This window comes from Heterodontus francisci, chromosome 18, assembly GCF_036365525.1.
Source record: "Heterodontus francisci isolate sHetFra1 chromosome 18, sHetFra1.hap1, whole genome shotgun sequence".
NCBI classification, from domain to species: Eukaryota; Metazoa; Chordata; class Chondrichthyes; order Heterodontiformes; family Heterodontidae; genus Heterodontus; species Heterodontus francisci.
Window position 1 is genome coordinate 74,933,409 of NC_090388.1, and position 20,389 is coordinate 74,953,797.

Below are 20,389 nucleotides of genomic sequence, written 5' to 3' on the forward strand. Positions count from 1 at the left end.
ATAAAAGCAAAATACTGCAGATGCTGGAACTCTGAAATAAAAACAAGAAATGCTGGAAATACTCAGCAGGTCGAGCAGCATCTGTGGAGACAGAAGCAGAGCTAATGTTTCAGGTCAGTGACCCTTCATCAGAACTGGCAAATATTAGAAATGTAAAAGGTTTAAAGCAAGTGGGGGTGGGGAAAGAGATAACAGAAGAGATGTGGATAGGACAAGGTCACAGAGAATAACTGACCAGATGGTCATGGAGCAAAGGCAAACGGTACGTTAATGGTGCACTGAAAGACAAAGCGTTAGTACAGGGAGGGTGTTAATTGACAGAAAAATAAACAGCCCTGGCCCCGAACACGAACACGAACAAAAAGTGGGTAGACACAGTAGAAACAAACTAAAAATAAAAACAAGTAAAAAAGAAAAAATTTAAAATAAAAATAAAAAGGGAGAGCCCATCATGCTCTGAAATTACTGAACTCAATGTTCAGTCCGGCAGGCTGCAGTGTGGCTAATCGGTAAATGAGATGCTGTTCCTCAAGCTTGCACTGATGTTCACTGGAACACTGCAACAATCCCAGGACAAAGATGTGGGCATGAGAGCAGGGGCGGGGCAGGGGGGGGCGGGGGGAAGTGTTGAAACTGGAACTGGAAGCTCAGGGTCATCGTTTCGGGCTGAGCGGAGGTGTTCCGCAAAGCGGTCACCCAGTATGCGTTTGGTCTCCCCAATGTAGAGGAGACCACATTGTGAGCAGCGAATACAGTATACTAAATTGAAAGAAGTACAAGTAAATCGCTGCTTCACCTGAAAGGAGTGTTTGGGGCCTGGGATAGTGAGGAGAGAGGAGGTAAATGGGCAGGTATTACACCTCCTGCGATTGCAGGGCAAGGTGCCGAGGTGGTGGGGCTAATGGAGGAGTGGACGAGGGTGTCACGGAGGAAACGATCCCTTCGGAAAGCTGACAGGAGAAGGGAAGGGAAGATGCGTTTGGTTTTGGCATCACTCTGGACGTGGCGAAAATGGCAGAGGATGATCTTTGGATGTGGAGGATGGTGGGGTGGAAAGTGAGGATAAGTGGAACCCTGTCGCGGTTCTGGGAGGGAGGGGAAGGGGTGAGGGTAGAGGTAGGGGAAATGGGCCGAACACTGTTGAGGGTCCTGTCAACCACAGTGGAGGGGAATCTTCGGTTGAGGAAAAAGGAAGACATATCAGAAGCGCTGTCGTGGAAGGTTGCATCACAGAGTCGAGGTAGCTGTAGAAGTCGGTGGGCTTATAATGAATATTAGTAGACAGCCTATCCCCAGAGATGGAGGGAAGGAAGGGCAGTGTCGGAGATGGACCATGTAAAAGGTGAGAGAAGGGTGAAAATTAGAAGCAAAATTGATAAAGTTTTCTAGTTCCGGGCGGGAGCAAGAAACGGCACCTATACTGTCCTGGTGGGGGATGGAGGTGTAGAGAGATTGGACGTCCATAGCGAAGGAGGCGGCGATCAGGGCCAGGAAATTGTCAAAATGATGGAGGGCATTAGAAGAGTCACGGATGTAGGGGGGGGGAAAGAGACTGGACCAGGGGAGAAAAGCTAGAGTCAAGATAGGAAGAAATAAGTTCAGTGGGGCAGGAACAGGCTGAAACAATGGATCTGCCGGGATAGTCCTGTTTGTGGACAGTCTTGTCCTTCCATAATTGTGTGAGAGGAGTTAGAGAATAGCAATCAAGACTGGAAAACCTGGCTTTTTCTCAAATAGCCTTGGGCTACTGATGCCCATTGTGGCATGCCAAGTTCTGCTTCAAATGACATCAAATCTGCTCAGACCAGTAATGGAACCTAAAATCTGGAACTTTCTTCTCTGCACGGTATCGTGTTACATCAGGCAACACCTTTACCCACTGGGCCATGGAGGGAGAATCCCTGGTAATTTGGGACAAAAACAGTTCTAGTACTTGTTAAAATTTCATTATTTTTGCCTGATTATATCCAGTCAGAGTTTCTGTTAACTGTTTTCACCCATTTGAATTTATTCAATTGTAATGTATAGCACATTTAACACTGCATCTATTATAGTTTTTAGCCACCTTCACTCCATCAATGTTTCACCAACATCAAAAAAATACAACTGCCATACCCAGAACATGACAGACACAGCCTATAAATTGTGAAATAATGCACAATTCTTAAAAATATCTTCCAACAAATATCCAAGATGAACAGCAGTTTTCGAATTCTGTTTGTTTCGTGTTACACTTCAAATACGTTAAAATGGCACCGCCATTCAATACAATCATGGCTAATCGTCCAAACTCTCAGATCGCCATGCTGTCCACAGATGCTGCCAGACCTGCCGAGTATTTCCAGCATTTCTTGTCTTTATTTTAGTCCAAACTCAGTACCCTGTTCCTGCTTTCTCCCCGTATCCCTTGATTCCTTTAGCCCCAAGAACTATATCTAACTCTTTCTTGAATATATTTAATGATTTGGCCACAACTGATTTCTGTGGTAGAGAATTCCACAGGTTCACCACTATCTGGGTGAAGAAATCCCTCCTCATCTCAGTCTTAAATGGCTTACCCCTTATCCTTAGACTGTGACCCCTGGTCCTGGACTCCCCAGCCACTGGGAACATCCTTCCAGCAAGTAGTCTGTCCAGTACTGTTAGAATTTTGTAGGTTTCTAGGAGATCCCCTCTCATTCTTCTAAACTCGAGCGAATATAAGACTAATCAACCCAATCTCTCTTCATACGTCAGTCCTGCCATCCCAGGAATCAGTCTGGTGAACCTTCGCTGCACTCCCTCCATAGTAAGAACATCCTTCCTCAGATAAGGAGACCAAAACGGCACACAATACTCCAGATGTGGTCTCACCAAGGCCTTGTATAACGCAGCAAGACATCCTTGCTCCTGTAATCGAATCCTCTCACTATGAAGGCCAACATATCATTTGCCTTCTTAACTGCCTGCCGCACCTGCATGCTTACTTTCAGCGACTGGTTGCACAAGGACACCCAGGTCTCACTGCACCTCCCCCTTTCCTAATATGTCGCCGTGCAGATAGTAATCTGCCTTTCTGTTTTTGCCACCAAAGTGGATAACCTCACATTTATCCACATCATACTGTATCTGCCATGTATCTGGCCCCTCACTCAACCTGTCCAAATCACACTGGAGCTTCTCTGCATCCTCCTCACAGCTCGCACTCCCACCCAGCCTTCTGTTGAATGCAAACTTGGAGGGCATTCCACTCATATTTTTCAAGAGAATGACATCCAAACTGGCTAAAGAGTTACTATATTCCACATTTAAATTTGATTGATCCTGTGCCACTATTCGATGAGAAACAGGGCGACCTCATGTCCTGGTCAATATTTATACTTCAGCCAATTCCACCAAAATATTTGCTATTAGTGGGACCTTGTACTATGTAAATTGCCTACACTTTAAAAGTAATCAACTAGTTGCAAACTGCTTTGGAACTTCCAGAGGACATAAAGGTGCAACAGATGTACAAGTTTGTTAATTATCAAAAAAAAAAGTAGAATAATGTACAGGCCGAGATTCATGCAAGTGGTATATTGCAGTTAGCCATACCTGATGAAGGTCATTGCCAATCGCATATTCTTGGAAATAGCCAGGTGCTGCCGAGGATGCTCGAATTGCCTGCCACAGCTTATACTGACATCCACCCATATAGTGCGATCTTACACTGGGAAGGTGATTGTAGTTCCTGAAGACGAATGCTTTCAGTGGCGTCCCTTTGTTTACTATGGTACTTACAGCTGCCACCTGGAAAGTAAAACGTGATAAACATTCAACAGCATGATTTAAAAGAAGAAAATGTAAGCGTCTATTTTTATATGTCAGTATATTGACTTCGACATCGATCCCTGTCCGCAATACAGTAACCTGCAGCTCAAAAGTTGAGTTTTTTAAAAATTGCATTCGAACAATACATCATTTACTTTTGCATTCAGATTCAGACTCCAAATTTTCAAAGATTACTATCAAAAAATTCTAATGGGCCACTTTACTCAAAACATTTCAACAGCTGTTTTACTAAATGTTAAGCATTCTACATAAAATAAACTTTATAAACTTACTTGGTTGAAAAAAAGATCAGATGATGTTCAGTTTATCAATACATTACTCAAAAGCTGGTAGCTGATCCCCTTCCCTTCAGACATCGGTCTCATTGGACCATGTGCCATCTGCAGTCAAACCGGTAGAAGATTCATTTTCAATATAATACACCTGTGCTACTCTTTGCAGTTGCCAGGTATGCAAGGCACTTGTCCTGTCCTAACTCTGGCTTTCAAATAAGGCAGTGGCAAACAGGAACCAGGCAACACACCACAGCAAAATGGCTATTTGAAATTCGAAACTCAAAGGATTAAGGGAAATAAAGAAACAAACTACCGCATTTTCATCTCTCAACTTCATTGTCACAACACACTGCAATGCAGTACCTGAGCAATATTTTTATTCAATGTCTTTCTCAAAGCACTTTTTGCAGTGAGGAGTTACATTTTTTGGTTCATTTTTTACAAATATGTTAAGTAAATTGTTATAAATTATTTTGTTTGGAACTATATGCAACATTGTTTGACACAAGTTGAAGGACCAGAGGCCAGATGTATTTCTGGTACAGCAGTGAAAATTTATGGCATGATTTATCCATGCAAATTTCAACTTCAGAGGATCTTGTGGATTTTGCAATTGGGTCTGTGAACAGTGCCCCATACTGACTTAAGAGCACACAACATAGTCTGTCTATCCTAAATGGGAAATCCATCTACTTGACCTTTGCCTTGTTCAGCATAAATATTAGCACAGAATTGTTACAGTGCATGAGGCAGCCATTCGGCCCATTGTGTCTGCACTGGCTCTCCGAAAGGGAAATTCACCCAGTTCCATTCCCCTGCCTTCTCCCCGTAACCCTGCACGTTCTTCTTTTTCATATAACAGTTTAATTCCCTTTTGAATGCTTCAATTGAACCTGCCTCCACCGTACTCTCAGGCAGCACTCCATACCTTAACTACTTGCCGCATGAAAAGGTTTTTCCTCAGGTCACTTTTGTTTCTCTTACCAAATACTTTAAATCTGTGCCTTCTCATTCTTGATCCTTTCACAAGTGGGAACAGTTTTGCTCTATCTACTCTGTCTAGACCTCTCATGATTTTGAATATCTCTTAGCAAATCACCTCTCAACTCTCTGCAATGCCCTCACGTCGTTCAAGTGCAGCAATACTCCAGCAGAGGCTGAACTAGTGTCTTATACAAGTTCAACATAACTTCGCTGCTCTTGTACTCCAGGCCCCCATTAATAAAGCCCAGGATATTGTATGCTTTATTAACTGCACTCTCAACCTGTCCTGCCACCTTCAATGACTTATGCACATATATACCCAGGTCCCTCTGCTCATGCACCCCCTTTATTTTATATTGTCTTGCCATGTTCGTACTACCAAAATCAATCACTTCACATTTCTCTGCATTGAACTTCATCTGCCACCTATCTGCCCATTACACCAACTTGTCTATCTCCTTTTGGAGTTCTACACGATCCTCCTCACAGTTCACAATGCTTCCAAGTTTCATAGCATCTGCAAACTTTGAAATTGGGTCCTAGGTCATTAATATACATCAGGAAAAGCAAGGATCCCAACACTGACCCCTGGGGAATTCCACTACAAACCTTCTTCCAGCCCGAAAAATATCCATTAACCACTACTCTTTGTTTCCTGTCACTCAGCCAATTCCGTATCCATATTGCTACTGTCCCTTTCATTCCATGAGCTATAACTTTGCTCACAAATCTGTTATGTGGCACTGTATCAAACACCTTTTGAAAGTCCATGTACACCACATCAGCTGCATAGCCCTCATCAACTCTGTTACTTCCTTAAAAAAAAACTTCAGCAAGTTAGTTAAACATGATTTTCCCTCAAGAAATCCAAGCTGGCTTTCTTTAATTAACCCACGTTTGTCCATGTGACTATTAATTTTGTCCCAAATTATTATTTCTAGAAGTTTCCCCACCAAAGTTAAACTGACTGGCCTGTGTTGCTGGGCTTATCTTTACAACCTTTGCGAACAAGTTTGAAATTCTCCAGTCCTCTGGCACTACCCGAGTCTAAGGAAGACTGAAAAATGATGGCCCTCACTTCCCTCAGTATCTTTGGATGCATCTCATCCGATCCTAGTGCTTTATCCACTTTAAGTACAGACAGCCTATCTAATATGTCCTCTATCAATTTTAAACCCTTCTAGTGTCTGAATTACCTCTTCTTTCACCATTGCCTGGGTTGCATTTTCTTCCTTGATAAAGAAAGATGCAAAATATTCAATTAAGACCTCATCTATGCCCTCTGCCTCCATGCGTTAATCTTCTTTATGGCCCGTAATCGGCCCCACTCCTCCTTTTACCACGTTTTTACTATTTATAATACTATAGAAACTTTTGGGATTCCCTTTAATGCTAGCTGCCAGTTGCTTTTCATGTTCTTGCTTTGTTTCTCTCATTTGCTTTTTCACTTCTCCTCTGTACCTTCTATATCCAGCTTGGTTCTCAATAGTATTTTCTACCCAGCATCTGTCATAAGCACACTTTTTCTTCTTTATCTTAAACTCTACCTCTTTTGCCATGCAGGGAGCTCTGGATTTGTTTGCCCTACCTTTCCCCTTCAAGGGAACGTGCCTTGATAGTGCCCAAACTAACTTTTCTTTGAAGGTAGCCCATTGTTCAGCTACTGTTTTTACTACCAATCTTTGACTCCATTTATTCATCCCAGCTCCATTCTTACCCCATTGAAGCTGGCTTTCCCCCAGTTAATTATTCTTACTCTGCATTGTTCTTTGTCCTTTTCCATAGTCAGCCTAAACCTAATGATACAATGATCACCGTCTCCTAAGTGATCTCTACTGACACTTGATCCACTTGGCCCATTTCATTCCCAAGAACCAGGTCTATCAGTACATCCTTTTGCATTGGACCAGAAATATACAGTAGAAAATTTTCCTGAATGCACTCGAGGAACGCTTGCCCCTCACTGCCCTTTACACTACTACTATCCCAGTCTATGTTTGGATAATTCAAGTCCCCCATTATTACTACCCGATAATTTTTGCACCTTTCTGCGATTTCCTTGCAAATTTGTTCCCGCTACATCCTTCCCACCAGTTGGTGGCCTATAGACAACATTGAGGAACGTAACTGCATCTTTTTTGTTCCTTAGCTCTAGCCAAATTAATTGTCTTTGACGCCTCTGGGACATCCTTTTTCTCCAGCACTGCAATGCTCTCCTTAATCAATACTGCCACCACTCCCCTTTTTTTCCCCCCTTTCCTATCTTTCCTGAATACCTTGTATTCAGTCCTGCCCTTCTTTGAGCCAGGTCTCTGTTATAGCCACATCATCATATTTTCACATGGCAATCTGTACCTGTACCTCACAGCAAGTCAAGCAAATTATGAACTAAGAAAGCTCTCGAGGATGCTGATGAACACTAACTTCTCCCTTTCCACCTTTCTATCACCATTCAGTGGCCAAGTTAACAGCTTTAGATACTCTGGTTTTAAGCACATTGCTTTCCCCTCAATGGTTTCCTCAGAGACTGAGGCCAATTGTACATCTTCACTGCTGCCCTGCTTCAGATAAGCTAATTTAACAAAGAACAGGAAGATTGAACTTACGACTTTCTTCACCTGTATAATCTAGTGGCGTGATAGTACTTTTACCCACTGAGCTACTGTACAGCCTAATCTTGGGTTTGTATCCTTTTAAAAAAAAAAAATTATTTGGAATTCAGCTAATTTGGATTATAAAACAATGCAGTTACAAGGAAGCATTGGGAGCAACAATTCTAACCATACTGTCAAACTAGGATCAAGTTTAAACATTTGATATTTTAGTTTAAAAAAAACCTGTCAGCTGCAAACTACACAGTTTTCAGCTGAGAGTGCCAATATGACTCATCCCTGTGATTAGATAACAAGAATTAGAGACAACATGGGGGAGCACAACATAGGGTACAGAGAATTCTGTGATGGAACAAGCTTCATACTTTTAGGCATTCTGAAGCTGTTCTTTGGGTTTAATTTGTTCCAGATTGCATTTAGTAATTTTGTGGACAAGAGGAAAAATCAATCCTTGTAAAATTGGTTCTGGATATCATGACTTATTGACAAGTTCCCTTTTGTCCCCACCTACCAAATTATGTTGTCTTAATTCTCATTGGTAACTCACAATAGGGTGCAACTTCACACCTGATGGTGCTGAGTGGAGTTCTGCAAGGGTCAGTGCTTGGGCCACTATCACTTCTAATTTATTTATTTATTTATTTATAGATACAGCACTGAAACAGGCCCTTCGGCCCACCAAGTCTGTGCCGACCAACAACCACCCATTTATACTAACCCTACAGTAATCTCATATTCCCTACCACCGACCTACACTAGGGGCAATTTACAATGGCCAATTTACCCATCACCTGAAAGTCTTTGGCGGTGGGAGGAAAACAACTGCCCTAATGAGCTCGATATCAAAATCAAATGCAAACTTATAAATCTGATCAGGACACTAAACTATAAAAGCAGTAGCCAGAGGTAGTTAAAAAAACACACAAGGATTTACATTAGTGATTTAATTTTGGACAGCCAAACGACACATTAATTCTAACAGCGATAAAGTATTACACACTGGTTAAAAGTATCAAGTGCCTGACATAGTGTCAGACAGGAATTAGAGGACGATGATAGACTTAACAGATTCAATAGCTATGTGAAAAGGCAATCAAAACAAGCAGATAGAATACTGGAATATTGCCAGAACAGTAAGGCTGTAGTCTCCAGAGATTACATTGGCACTATAAAATGCACTAGTCATTGCAGGTAGTGTTGCAGTTCTGATCATGCCAGAAAACAAATCATTGGGCAGGGGGGGGGGGGGGTAGGGGGTAGGAGACACCAACTCAGCAGATCTCAAGTGCAATGGCAAATAGCTATGAGCAAAGACTGAAGTTCAAGCTCTACAATTTTAATCCGATTACGACTGTGTTAAGTGCTGTGGGACATTTTGCTATGCTAAAGGCGTTTTATAAATACGTTAGTTTATTACAATCTAGAACGAAGACCATTAGGGAGGGCTCATTGAGGAATATTAAATGCGTGCATTGATGAAGTAAACCCAAAACATTACTCATGTTAAGTAGGGCAAGAGAAATTTAAATCAGTTAAAAAAATGTTCGCTTAAAACATATGTTAGAAGATACTTATGTACTGAAAAAGTTCTAAATATTTGGAATAATGAGCCAGCAAGGTAGCAGGGCCAAAAATATTAGGAATGTACAAAATTTAGCTGCACGCTACAATGAGATCACAAAGCGGATAAGCTGCCATGGGCCAAATGGCCTTTTCTCACCCCAGAGTTTTCTTCTGTTCCTATGACATCCACATATATGCAGTTTACGACAGAGGCTGAGGAATAGCTAACAGGGACAAGAGCACTGGTTTATTTTTCCCTTCTCTAGCTTAGGAGCACAAAGGCCAATGCAACAGCCCCATGTGAGTTGAATTTTAATATGTAGATCAGAGATAGAGCCCACACCCTTGGTCTGCACTACACAGTACATTTACTCAATGAAACATCAAATTCAGGTCTTGAAAGATCAAATACATTTTTTTCCAGAATACACGCCATTTAATAAAATAAATTATGGGACAGATGTTCAGGAGTGATGGAAAACAACCACAGCAAGGGATTCAGGTGATCACATAAAACCACCATGTGATTTAATGAAATAAGCTTACTGACTGGAAATTCCTCCCACATAACCTCATATACACTATGAAGCATAAGTAGAGAGTTGTATACCCAAGTTTGCAGATAACGCTAAATTAAGAAGCACAATGAGTTGTGTAGACAGGAGCAGTAAGTTGAAAAAAGGGGACAGACTAAATGAATGAACAAAACTGTGGTAGCTGGTATTCCACCAGGGGAAACTGAGAGGTCATCTACTTTGGATCCAAGAATGACAAATAACAATATTTTAATTGGGAGAGATTAGAGCTGTGGAGGAGAAAAGGAATTTATCCTTGTATACAAATACTAAAAGCTGGTGTAGAGCTGCAAAAAATAATCACAAACGCTAATGGAATACTGGCCTTTCTTTCAAAAGGGACTGAATACAAAGGAGAGTAAGTTATGCTTCAACTGTACAGAGCCTTGGTCATTCTCAAACTGGAGTACTGTATTCAGTTTGGGAAACACACCTCAGGATAGATATATTGGCCTTGATGGGGTACGGTGAAAATTTACCATAATAATAAAAGGGGTAAAGTATGAGGACCTGCTGCATAAACTTGGCTGGTATACCCTGGAGTTCAGAAGGTTGCGGAATTAATCAAATTGAGGTGTTTAAAATTTATAAAAGGATTGGATAGGGTAGATATATAGAAGCTATTTTCTCTGGTGGGGGAATTCAAAACAAGGGGTCATCTTAAAATTAGAGCTAAGCCAGATAGTGAAATCAGGAAGCATTTTTCCACATACACGATAGTAGAGATCTGGAACCCTCTCCCTCAAAAGACTGCGAGAATGTTGTGTTAACTGGTATTTTCAAGATTGAGGTCATTAGACTTTTGCTAGGCATAGCATCAAGGGTTTTGGAGAAAAGGCAGGTAAACAAAGTGGAGGTATGGATCAGCCATGATCGACTAGAGTGATTAAACAGACTTAAGAGTGGTGTATTCCCGTTCCCATATTCCTAACAGGACTGTACTTTTCTTTCTTTGCTGTTAGCAATTGTCATGGCCAACAACAATCATCAGGGCTCTCTGAAACTTCACTGAATCAGAAATCATCACAATGTTGTTACGAAATTTAGCAAGTGACAAATTGCAGTTGATTACGAGCAGTTACTCACAATATTATATTGCAATTGTTTGTGATTTTGATCCACTACCTTCCTGTGTTTAACATGTCTAATTCCTTCCCATATTCATGCAGTGTGGTACAGTAACTATGATGCATTTCATGCAGTGCAAATTATAAGACTCAATACATATCATACAGTTCAGGACCAAACCTCAAAGTTCCCAATAGTTTACAGGAACCTTTTATGGTATTCTTCAGCTTCCGTAGAATCTTTCTGCTCACCTACATGATTTTGTTTGCTATTGCTCTGTGTTAAGTCGTAGAATCCGATAATGCAATTCTTCAGTTACAGAATTCCTAGCATTCTTATTTTCTGTCCCATTTTAATTTAAAAACTTCTCAAACCATTATTAAATTTTAGAATAATGATAAATCAGAGATTATACACTGTTGCAACCTTTGGGTAATTTCTGCAATAACGGGATCATTTTACAATATCGCTGAATATATATTTGTATAGAAATAAGCTTGCATTTAGAAAATGGGTTTTTTGAGGAGCGGGACGATGATGGCAGATTTGAAGGTGAACCAGGGGAGTGAGAACAGCTAATAAAATCAACTAACATGGGAGCCAGGAAAGGAAATTGGGTCGTCAGTAGTTTAGTGGGAATAAGAGAGCAGGAGGTGGGTCTCATGGACATGATGAGGTTGGAGGACACGAAGAGAGATAAAGAAACAAGTTCAGGGCTAGAGCAAGGTGGAATCTTAGAGGATGTTTGGCCCAGTGGGATAGGGGAAAGGGGCGGGGGGAGTGGCAGAGGTAGCTGATCGGTGGTCTCAATAATGGTGACAAAGAAATCCATGAGCTGTTGGAGGTGAAGTTCGAGGAGACAGGGGAGAGGGGTTTAGAAAGGTGGCTTGCAGTAGAGAAATGAAACTGGGGGTTACCAGGTTACCAGGGGCATTCCAGAATGATCCTGGAACAGTAAACAAATTTCGCAGACGAGAGCAGGACCTGATAAAGCTTTATGTGATCCAACCAAATCTGGCGGTGAATGGTTAAACTAGTTGCCTGCCATATCATTACAAGTCCACGTTACTTAGACTTAAGGGAGCAGAAATGACGGCCATACCAGGGGTAATGGCCATGGTGACATAATGAGGGTTACAACCTGTGAACCCAGAAAAGAGAGAGGGCTACCATCTCAGTCAAGATGCTATACAGTATAACACTGCAGCTGTGTTCACTGTCCGAAGACAAAATGCTCCAGTAGCAGGAAGAACTGCCAGGTGGGAAGCTCAAGAAAGAATATGAACTGCCTACAGAGGATACTGACTTCGTTTATCTCTAAACGGGAAGATCAATTTTTGATTTTGTGTGCATGCATACAATGTAATATTTTAATACTGCATTTAATATCAATTGTCCTGCCTCTCAGAATAGCATTTATAGCCACAAAATAAAGAAAACATAAAAGATTATATTTCAATGCTCTTATTGCAGAAAGCAAGCTATATGGGATCAATGCTGAAACATTAATCTTCAAAGTCTAATCCTTAATTCTCTTCTAGTCCCGCTTCTCCAGCCATTGCAAACTGTATACAGCAGTTCTTTCCTTCTATCCCTCAGTCTGGACCTCACTCTTTAGACTAGAACGTTAGTATTTCAATTCTTCCACTAGTTACAATTTTCATCCAAAGAACTACAGGAACTCAAGTACTAAAGAAAAAATGACATTCTTTATTGCTTACATCAGTACCTGGCTCAACTGTATAAATTTAACCATAGTCAAATTTATAAATTGTACGTTCAATATGCATTACTGCTTATTTTTACCGGTCACTGAATTTGAAAATGGACAGTCATTCCACGATCTCTCATTATATTCATATACTTGAAGTAACTGGTTTGCTGCCAAGCTTCCATTATCACAGCCAATTTTCTATCTATATTTTCTCCAGCAAAATTGATAATCGCAAACTGTACTCAAAATTCTACTCAGGAAGCATTTACCAAAATTATCTCTGCTAAGGCAAAATATAGTAACACTTCCATCCAGTAACTAATGAGATTCAGGGTCAAAGGACTACAGTATAATCTTTGCATTGAAAGACTGATGATAATGATAAAAGTACACACTGTATTAAGTCAGTATGCCAAGCATGCGCATTACATAAATTTACACAAAAATAACTCACCTTAGGACTTTTAGGGTTCCTTGCAGTTTGAATCAAAAGTTCTTCACCCATTCTTTCTCTACAATAGAAAACATTAATCACAGTTTAAAAAGAGCTGAACTCCAAGATAAACCTCAACAAAAGATATAACTGCAAGGAGTTAAGTAACTAGTATCAGTATGTAAGTCCCAGATTGCATCAATTTATTCATTGAGGTCTTGCTGATAAATTAGGATGGAGTGATAAAATTGTAATGTGACATAATAACTAAAATTAGCCTATTTCTACAGTGGTCTTTGAGTAAAAGAAATGCAGCTCAGGGGGAGCCTCTTCATTTTATTAAAAATCAGTATTATATTATAAAGAATGAATTGTCATGAAAATATTTCTGAATTCAAGCATTGGCATTAATGTATTGACTATTGCAAACACTACATGTTTTAAAGCTGCTAAACGAAGTTCAGTCAACTTCAATTTTTAAAGCTTTTACATGCTTCACACTTTCTAAAATCAATAGCATGTGTTAAGCCTGTTGTGGATATTGAAGAAACTGGGAAATTTTCTATGGGCGTGCTTTGCCCAAAATATTTAGAAAGTTCCTTGCTCTTAAAACAAAGTATACACCATGCTTCACAAGAGCAGCTCAAATTATTAACCAGCAGAAACCCCAAGGACATTTGTTTAACTGAAGAATTTATAGCTTCACCAGTCATTTGGGTTTTCGTTTCCTTGTAATGCACAAGCTCCTGGGTCAATTAGTGAGATAAGAGGTCAGCTACCCTCTAATTGCTATCTTTTCCCTCCATCCCCAAAATTGCTAAACAAGGATTCCACACAAGGTAATGGTCACGGCTGGAAGCTACAACTTGCCCCTGAAAATCCACTACCAAAAGTCTCTTGATCTGCACTTTTCCATCACCTACTGCATGGTTAAGCAACTCCGGTCCAGTGGACAATGGTTACATTTTTAAGTGAACTTCAACAGGCAACAACAATCTCTGCAAGAAAGTTTCATAGGCTGGAGAAGTCTGATGTAAATTGTATCCACTGTTAATTTGCATTGGCATTTTAGACAACTACAGAATGTTGACGTGAAGGGATAGAAACTCTTGCATTCTCATCCTAAACATGAAGATGAAGGTTCAGTACTGCCAACTGTCATGATAGGATTCTGATCAGAATCTTACAGATTACTAGAAATTAACAAGGTGAACACTGGTATGGAACATGTCAACCCAACCCAATTGTATTGGTAATAAAAGCAAATTGTATTGGTGATCTTGGACTGCGCTCCATCCAAAAAATTCAGTGGGTTTGCTCATTCAACTGCCAAAAAAGACTACAAATTCTATAAATGGATAGCTCCACATTTGAAACCTGGGTCCTTACTCATCAAGCACCATCCCCCTGCTGAAAGCAATGGGTAAAGACCTACTTCCAGACCCCAAGGACCTGATTTTTAACCCAATCGCTTAAAGTTAAAATCCAGCGCCATAAGAACCTTCTGAAACTAGCTTTCAGCAATGATTGAATTGCTGGTGTAAACCTTTTCTCATGTGGGATCGCGCACCCAGTGCACTGCATCCTTTACTATAAATACAGCAGAGTGAAAGTGATCGAGTCTTTTGTCCAGTTGAGCAAAAGTTTCTTCTTTGCTTAAAAAAAAATCAAGTGAGGCAGCTTAATGTTTAAATGTTTTGGCTACATTATAATTGCAACCTCTGGACTGCATTGTAAGACAATTAAAATTGTCATTAAAATCACCCAATCATCTCCCAATGGTGCTGACCCATGATGGGGGTATTGTTCTACAAGTGCCAGCTCACTGTACTTCATCCAAGTTACTGTTTTTCACACAAAAGCTTAGATATTAAGAGTTAGTAACCCAGAGGCTATTTTTTTTTCTTTATTCTTTCATGGGATGCGAGATCGCTGGCATGGCTTGCATTTGTTGCCCATCCCTAATTGCCCTGGACAAGGTGGTAGTGAGCCACCTTCTTGAGCCGCTGCAAACCATCTGGTGTAGGTATGCCCACAGTGCTGTTAGGAAAGAAGTTCCAGGATTTTGATCCAGCGGCAGTGAATGAATGGTGATGTAGTTCCAAGTCAGGATGATGTGCGACTTGGAGAGGAATTTGCAGCTGGTGCTGTTCCCATGCTCTTCTCCTGCTAAGTGGTAGAGGTTGCAGGTTTCAAAGGTGCTGCTGAAGGAGGTTTGGCGAGTTGCTGTAATGCATCTTGTATATGGTACATACTGCTGCCACTGCGTGTTCGGTGGTGGAGGGAGTGAATGCTTAAGGTGGTGGATGGGGTGCTGATCAAGCGGGCTGCTTTGTTGTTGCTTCTTGAGTATTGTTGGAGCTGCACTCATCCAGGCCAGTGGAGACTTTTCTATCACACTCCTGACTTGTGCCTTGTAGATGGTGGACAGACTTTGGGCAGTCAGGAGGAGAGTTACTCGCTGTAGAATTTCCAGCCTCTGACCTGCTCTTATAGCCACAGTATTTATGTGGCTGCTCCAGTTAGATTCCTGATCAATGGCAACCCTAAGGATCTCGATGGTGGGAGATTTAGTGATGGTAATGCTTTTGGATGTCAAGGTGAGATGGTTAGATGCTTTCTTGTTGGAGATGGTCATTTCCTGGCACTTGTGTGGCACGAATGTTACTTGCCACTTATCAGCCCAAGCCTGAATGTTGGCCAGGTCTTGCTGCATGTGGACACGGACGGCTTCAGTATCTAAGTCGTCGTGAATGGTACTGAACACTGTGCCATCCGTGAACATCTCCACTTCTGGCCTTATGATGGAGGGAAGGTTATAGATGAAGCAGCTGAAGATGACTGGGCCGAGGACACTACCCTGAGGAACTCCTGCAGTGATGTCCTGGGGCTTTGATGTTTGGCCTCCAACAACCACAACCATCTGCCTTTGTACTAGATACGACTCCAACCAATATAGCGTTTTCCCCGATTCCCACTGACTTCAATTTTACTAGGGCTCCTTGATGCCATACTCGGTATGATGCCATACTGTGTCAAGCGCAGTCTCTCACCTCACTTCTGGAATTCAGTTATTTTGTCCATGTTTGGACCAAGGTTGTAATGAGCTCTGGAGACGAGTGTTCCTGGCAGAAACGGAGCTCTGGTGAGCAGGTTATTACTGCGTAAGTGTTGCTTGACAGCACTGTCGATGACACCTTCCATCACTTTGCTGATGATCGAGAGCAGACTGATGGGGCGAGAATTGGCAAGATTGGATTTGTGTTGCTTTTTGTGGCCAGGACATACTTGGCCAATTTTCCACATTGCTGGGTAGATGCCAGTGTTTGTAGCTGTATTGGAACAGCTTGGCTAGAGGTGTGGCTAGTTCTGGAGCACAAATCTTCAGTACTACTGCCAGGATGTTGTCAGGACTTAGACCCTTTGCTGTATCCAGCACCTTCAGCCATTTCTCGATATTACATTGAGTGAATCAAATTGGCTGAAGACTGGCATTTGTAATGCTGGGGACATCAGATGGAGGCTGATATGGATCATCCAGATGCTTCAGCCTTGTCTTTTGCACCGACATGCTGGGCTCTCACATCATTGAGGATGGGGATGTTTGTGGAGCCTCCTGCTTCGGTTAGTTGTTTAATTGTCCACCACCATTCACGACTGGATACGGCATGACTGTTAAACCTTGATCTGATCTGTTGGTTGTGGGATCGCTCAGCTCTGTCTATCCCATGCTGCTTCTGCTATTTAGCATGCATATGGTCTTGTGTTATAGCTTCACTAGATAGGTAAGCCCTCCTGCACTCCTCATTGAACCAGGGTTGATCTTTTGGCTTGATGGTAATGGTAGAATGGGGGATATGCCGGGCCATGGGGTTTCAGATTGTGGTTGAATACGATTCTGCTGATGATGATACACAGTGCCTCATGGATGCCCAGTTTTGAGCTGCTAGATCTGTTCTTAATCTATCCCATTTAGCACAGTGGTAGTGCCACACAACACGATGGACAGCATCCTCAGTTTGAAGACAGGACTTTTCTCAAGGACTGTGTGGTGGTCACTCCTACCAATACTGTCTTGGACAGATGCATCTGCGCCAGGTACATTGGTGAGGGTGAGATAAAGCAGGTTTTTTCCTCTTGTTGGTTCCGTCACCACCTGCCACAGGCCCAGTCTGGCAGCTTATGTCCTTCAGGCCTCAACCAGCTCAGTCAGTAGTGGTACGACCGACCCACTCTTGGTGATGGGCATCCAAGTCCCCCACCCAGAGTACATTCTGTGCCCTGGCTACCCTCAGTGCTTCTTCCAATTGGTGTTCAACATGGAGGAATACTGACTCATCAGCTGACCGAGGGCAACTGGTGGTAATCAGCAGGAGGTTTCCATACCCATGTTTGACCTGATGCCATGAAACTCGAGCGGTTCAGAGTCAATGCAACTCCCTCCTGACAGTATACCACTGTGCCGTCACCTCTGGTGGGTCTGTCTTGCCGATGGGACAGGGCATCCCCAGGGATGCTGATGGAGGTGTCCAGGACATTGTTTGTACGTCATGGTTCTGCGAGTATGACTGTCTGGCTGTTGCGCAACTGGTCTGTGCGACAGCTCTCCAAATTTTGTCCTCAACCAGCATGCATTCATTTACAGTACAGGGCAATCAGGAGCAGGAACTTCACCTGATTTTTTCTTTTTAACTCCTCCTCAGCCAAGGGGAACTGAATCCAATGCACTAAATCCAATTGTAGTTTTGCCCACAAGAGATTAACTGACTCAGCACACATCCTGGTTTGGATCTAACTGAAGATAGCCCTGTTCTGCATGGCACAGTATAATACCAGATGTCATGAAGTGGGATTAGAAAACTTCCATCTGTTTGTTCTTTTCATTTTAAGTTACAATTGTAGGCATTCTGAAAATAATAGCAACAGGGCACATCCTTATTTGTCAAGTGTTAAGCCCTTAAATTGCATCACCGATTTCATAGGCATGTCACGATGTGGGCTTACCCTTGCTGGCAGCAAGGAGGCTGGCCTAGACTGCAACTGTGAGACTAGGTAAGCCTGCTACTAATTGTAATTAGAAAACGGCCACTGAAAGCTGGCTGGGGGAGGGGATACTTGATTCAACAGCTCTTAAAGGACTATTGTCACTTTTACAAGAGTATGCTAAACAACATGTTATAACGGGGAACTGCAAGAGGCTAAATACAATTAACTATCAATTTTTTTTTAAACCAAAATAAACACACACGCTCCCAGTTAATTTTGGGAAAGGTGAACTAAAATTAAGCAGCCTATTTTAACAGGCCAGGGCACAGTATTAGTGATGCTCCCATTTTACCTCAGGAAGAGGAGTCTTGGGTTGCCGTTTACCCAAATAGTATAATTTCAGCATGGGATGTCCTAGACTCCTTCTTGCAAAAAGACTGATGCTAGCAGAAAATCAGCCTCCCTTTGAACCACTATTTTTTTAAATTAAACTAGCACTTGTGCCATGGGTGGCACCCTAAATACCTACCTATGCTCAACCACAGCTGACTGTTGAGGCTCCTGGTTTTAGAAAGTTATAAGAAAGAAAATTCAAAACTTACTTCAGTATTTTTTCCCAGGGCTCGCTCTCATAAAAGGCATGGTTCCAGCCCATTTTCATAGTTCCAACTATCACATTCTGTTTGAATACATCAGACCCTAGCTTCCGGTACATTTCCTCACAATCATCCAGTGAAATCTGGAAAAGCCCCAACATGAAGGCCAGTATGGCACCTGAAAATAATTGTTGCAAATCAACACAATCCGTCCGCTTTAACCATAAAAAGTACGTAACAGTACATTTACAGACTTTGACCTGTCCAACCAGTTGAATCTGGAGAGCATTTTGAGCTGTACAATGCAAGGATGAGATAATTGGTGTTGACAGCAATTTGAGGGAATCAAGATTAGCGCACAAGTCGTACATTGGCACTTGACAGCTTATTGGCTTAAGTGTGACTTGTACTACATACTGGCACCATACTGCTAAATGAGCTTACTGACAAATTGGAGCTCATTATTACAATGAGCAGGCATTCCTGCCAACTTTTTCTGAAATTATTTACAATTCGATACTGCAAGGGCGAAAATGTCAGGTCTTTCTGGGCAGATGAGCTAAGCTGGCAGAATGGCCTTCCTTGAGTAATTATCTTGTGACTAGAGAATGACAAATATATTTCCAATATACTGCAACAAAATCGAAGTGAGGCATCGACCTAGTGATTACAGGTCTGTTAACAGAACATAATGGGGTTGGGGGGGGGCAGTGGCGTATTGGTCATGTCAAAAGACTAGTAACCCAGAGCCCCAGGCTAATGCTCTGGGGACATGGGTTCGAATCCCACTACGGCAGATGGTGGAATTTGAATTCAATTAATAAAATCTGGAATTAAATAAAAGCTAGTCTAGTGGTGATCATGAAAACATTGTCGATTGTTGTAAAAACTCTTCAGGTTCACGAATGTCCTTCAGGGAAGGAAATCTGCTGTCCTTACCTGGTCTGGCCTACATGTGACAACAGACCCACAGCAATGTGGTTGACTCTTAACTGCCCTCGGAAATGGCCTAAGAAGCCACTCAGTTCAAAGGCAATTAGGGATGGGGCAACAAATGCTAGCCTTGCGAGCGATGCCCACACCCCATGAAAGAATAAAAAAAATCCATAGCGTGAATAGTTCTTGAAGAAACTGCCTGCATTTATATAGCACCCTTCAGGACCTCAGAACATCCCAAAACACAGCAAGGTCCCACAAACAGCAATGTGAAAATGACCAGATAATCTGCTTTAGTGATGACTGTTAAGGGATAATTATTGATCAGAATACCAGAGAGAACGCCTCTGCTCTTCTTCGAATAGTGCCATGCGATATTTTACAGCCATCTGAGAAGGTAGATGGGGACTCAGTTTAATGTCTCATCTGAAAGATAGCACATCTGACAGTGCTGCACGCTCTCAGTACTGCACTCAACTATTAACCTAAACTATGTGCTCAAATCTCTGGAGTGGGACTTGAACCCAGAACCTTTTGACTCCAAATCAAGAGTGCTACCCACTGAGCGACAACTGGCATTTCACAGGATTCTCTTAAAGAACAAAGATGTCATGGGAACCAGCCAGCATGGTATTAGAAGAAACAGGTAACTAATACATTTTCAAGCTTGTGAACTAGGTAATTCAACAGATGGAGTTTACTTCAATTTCCAAAAGATGTTTGACAAAGTTCCTCATGCAAGCCTGATAAGAATGCTTAAAGCTAATCAAAAATTTGGCAAATTGAGGATTGGCTGGCAACCGAAACTAGAAAACATTAATAAAAATACAAAAT

General features: G+C 41.8%; 1 protein-coding gene across 2 annotated transcripts in view; it reads right to left on the reverse strand.

Annotated features, from left to right (window-relative positions):
- pnpla8 (patatin-like phospholipase domain containing 8) overlaps nt 1–20,389 on the reverse strand; it is a 76,558-nt gene that overhangs the window by 21,085 nt on the left and 35,084 nt on the right. For both annotated transcript variants that reach the window (XM_068051003.1, XM_068051001.1), the window contains exons 6-8: nt 18,626–18,797; nt 13,059–13,116; nt 3,577–3,771 (exon numbers count right to left, since the gene is read on the reverse strand). In XM_068051003.1, the coding sequence (XP_067907104.1) occupies nt 3,577–3,771; nt 13,059–13,116; nt 18,626–18,797 (425 nt within the window). The remainder of the gene's footprint in view (nt 1–3,576; nt 3,772–13,058; nt 13,117–18,625; nt 18,798–20,389) is intronic.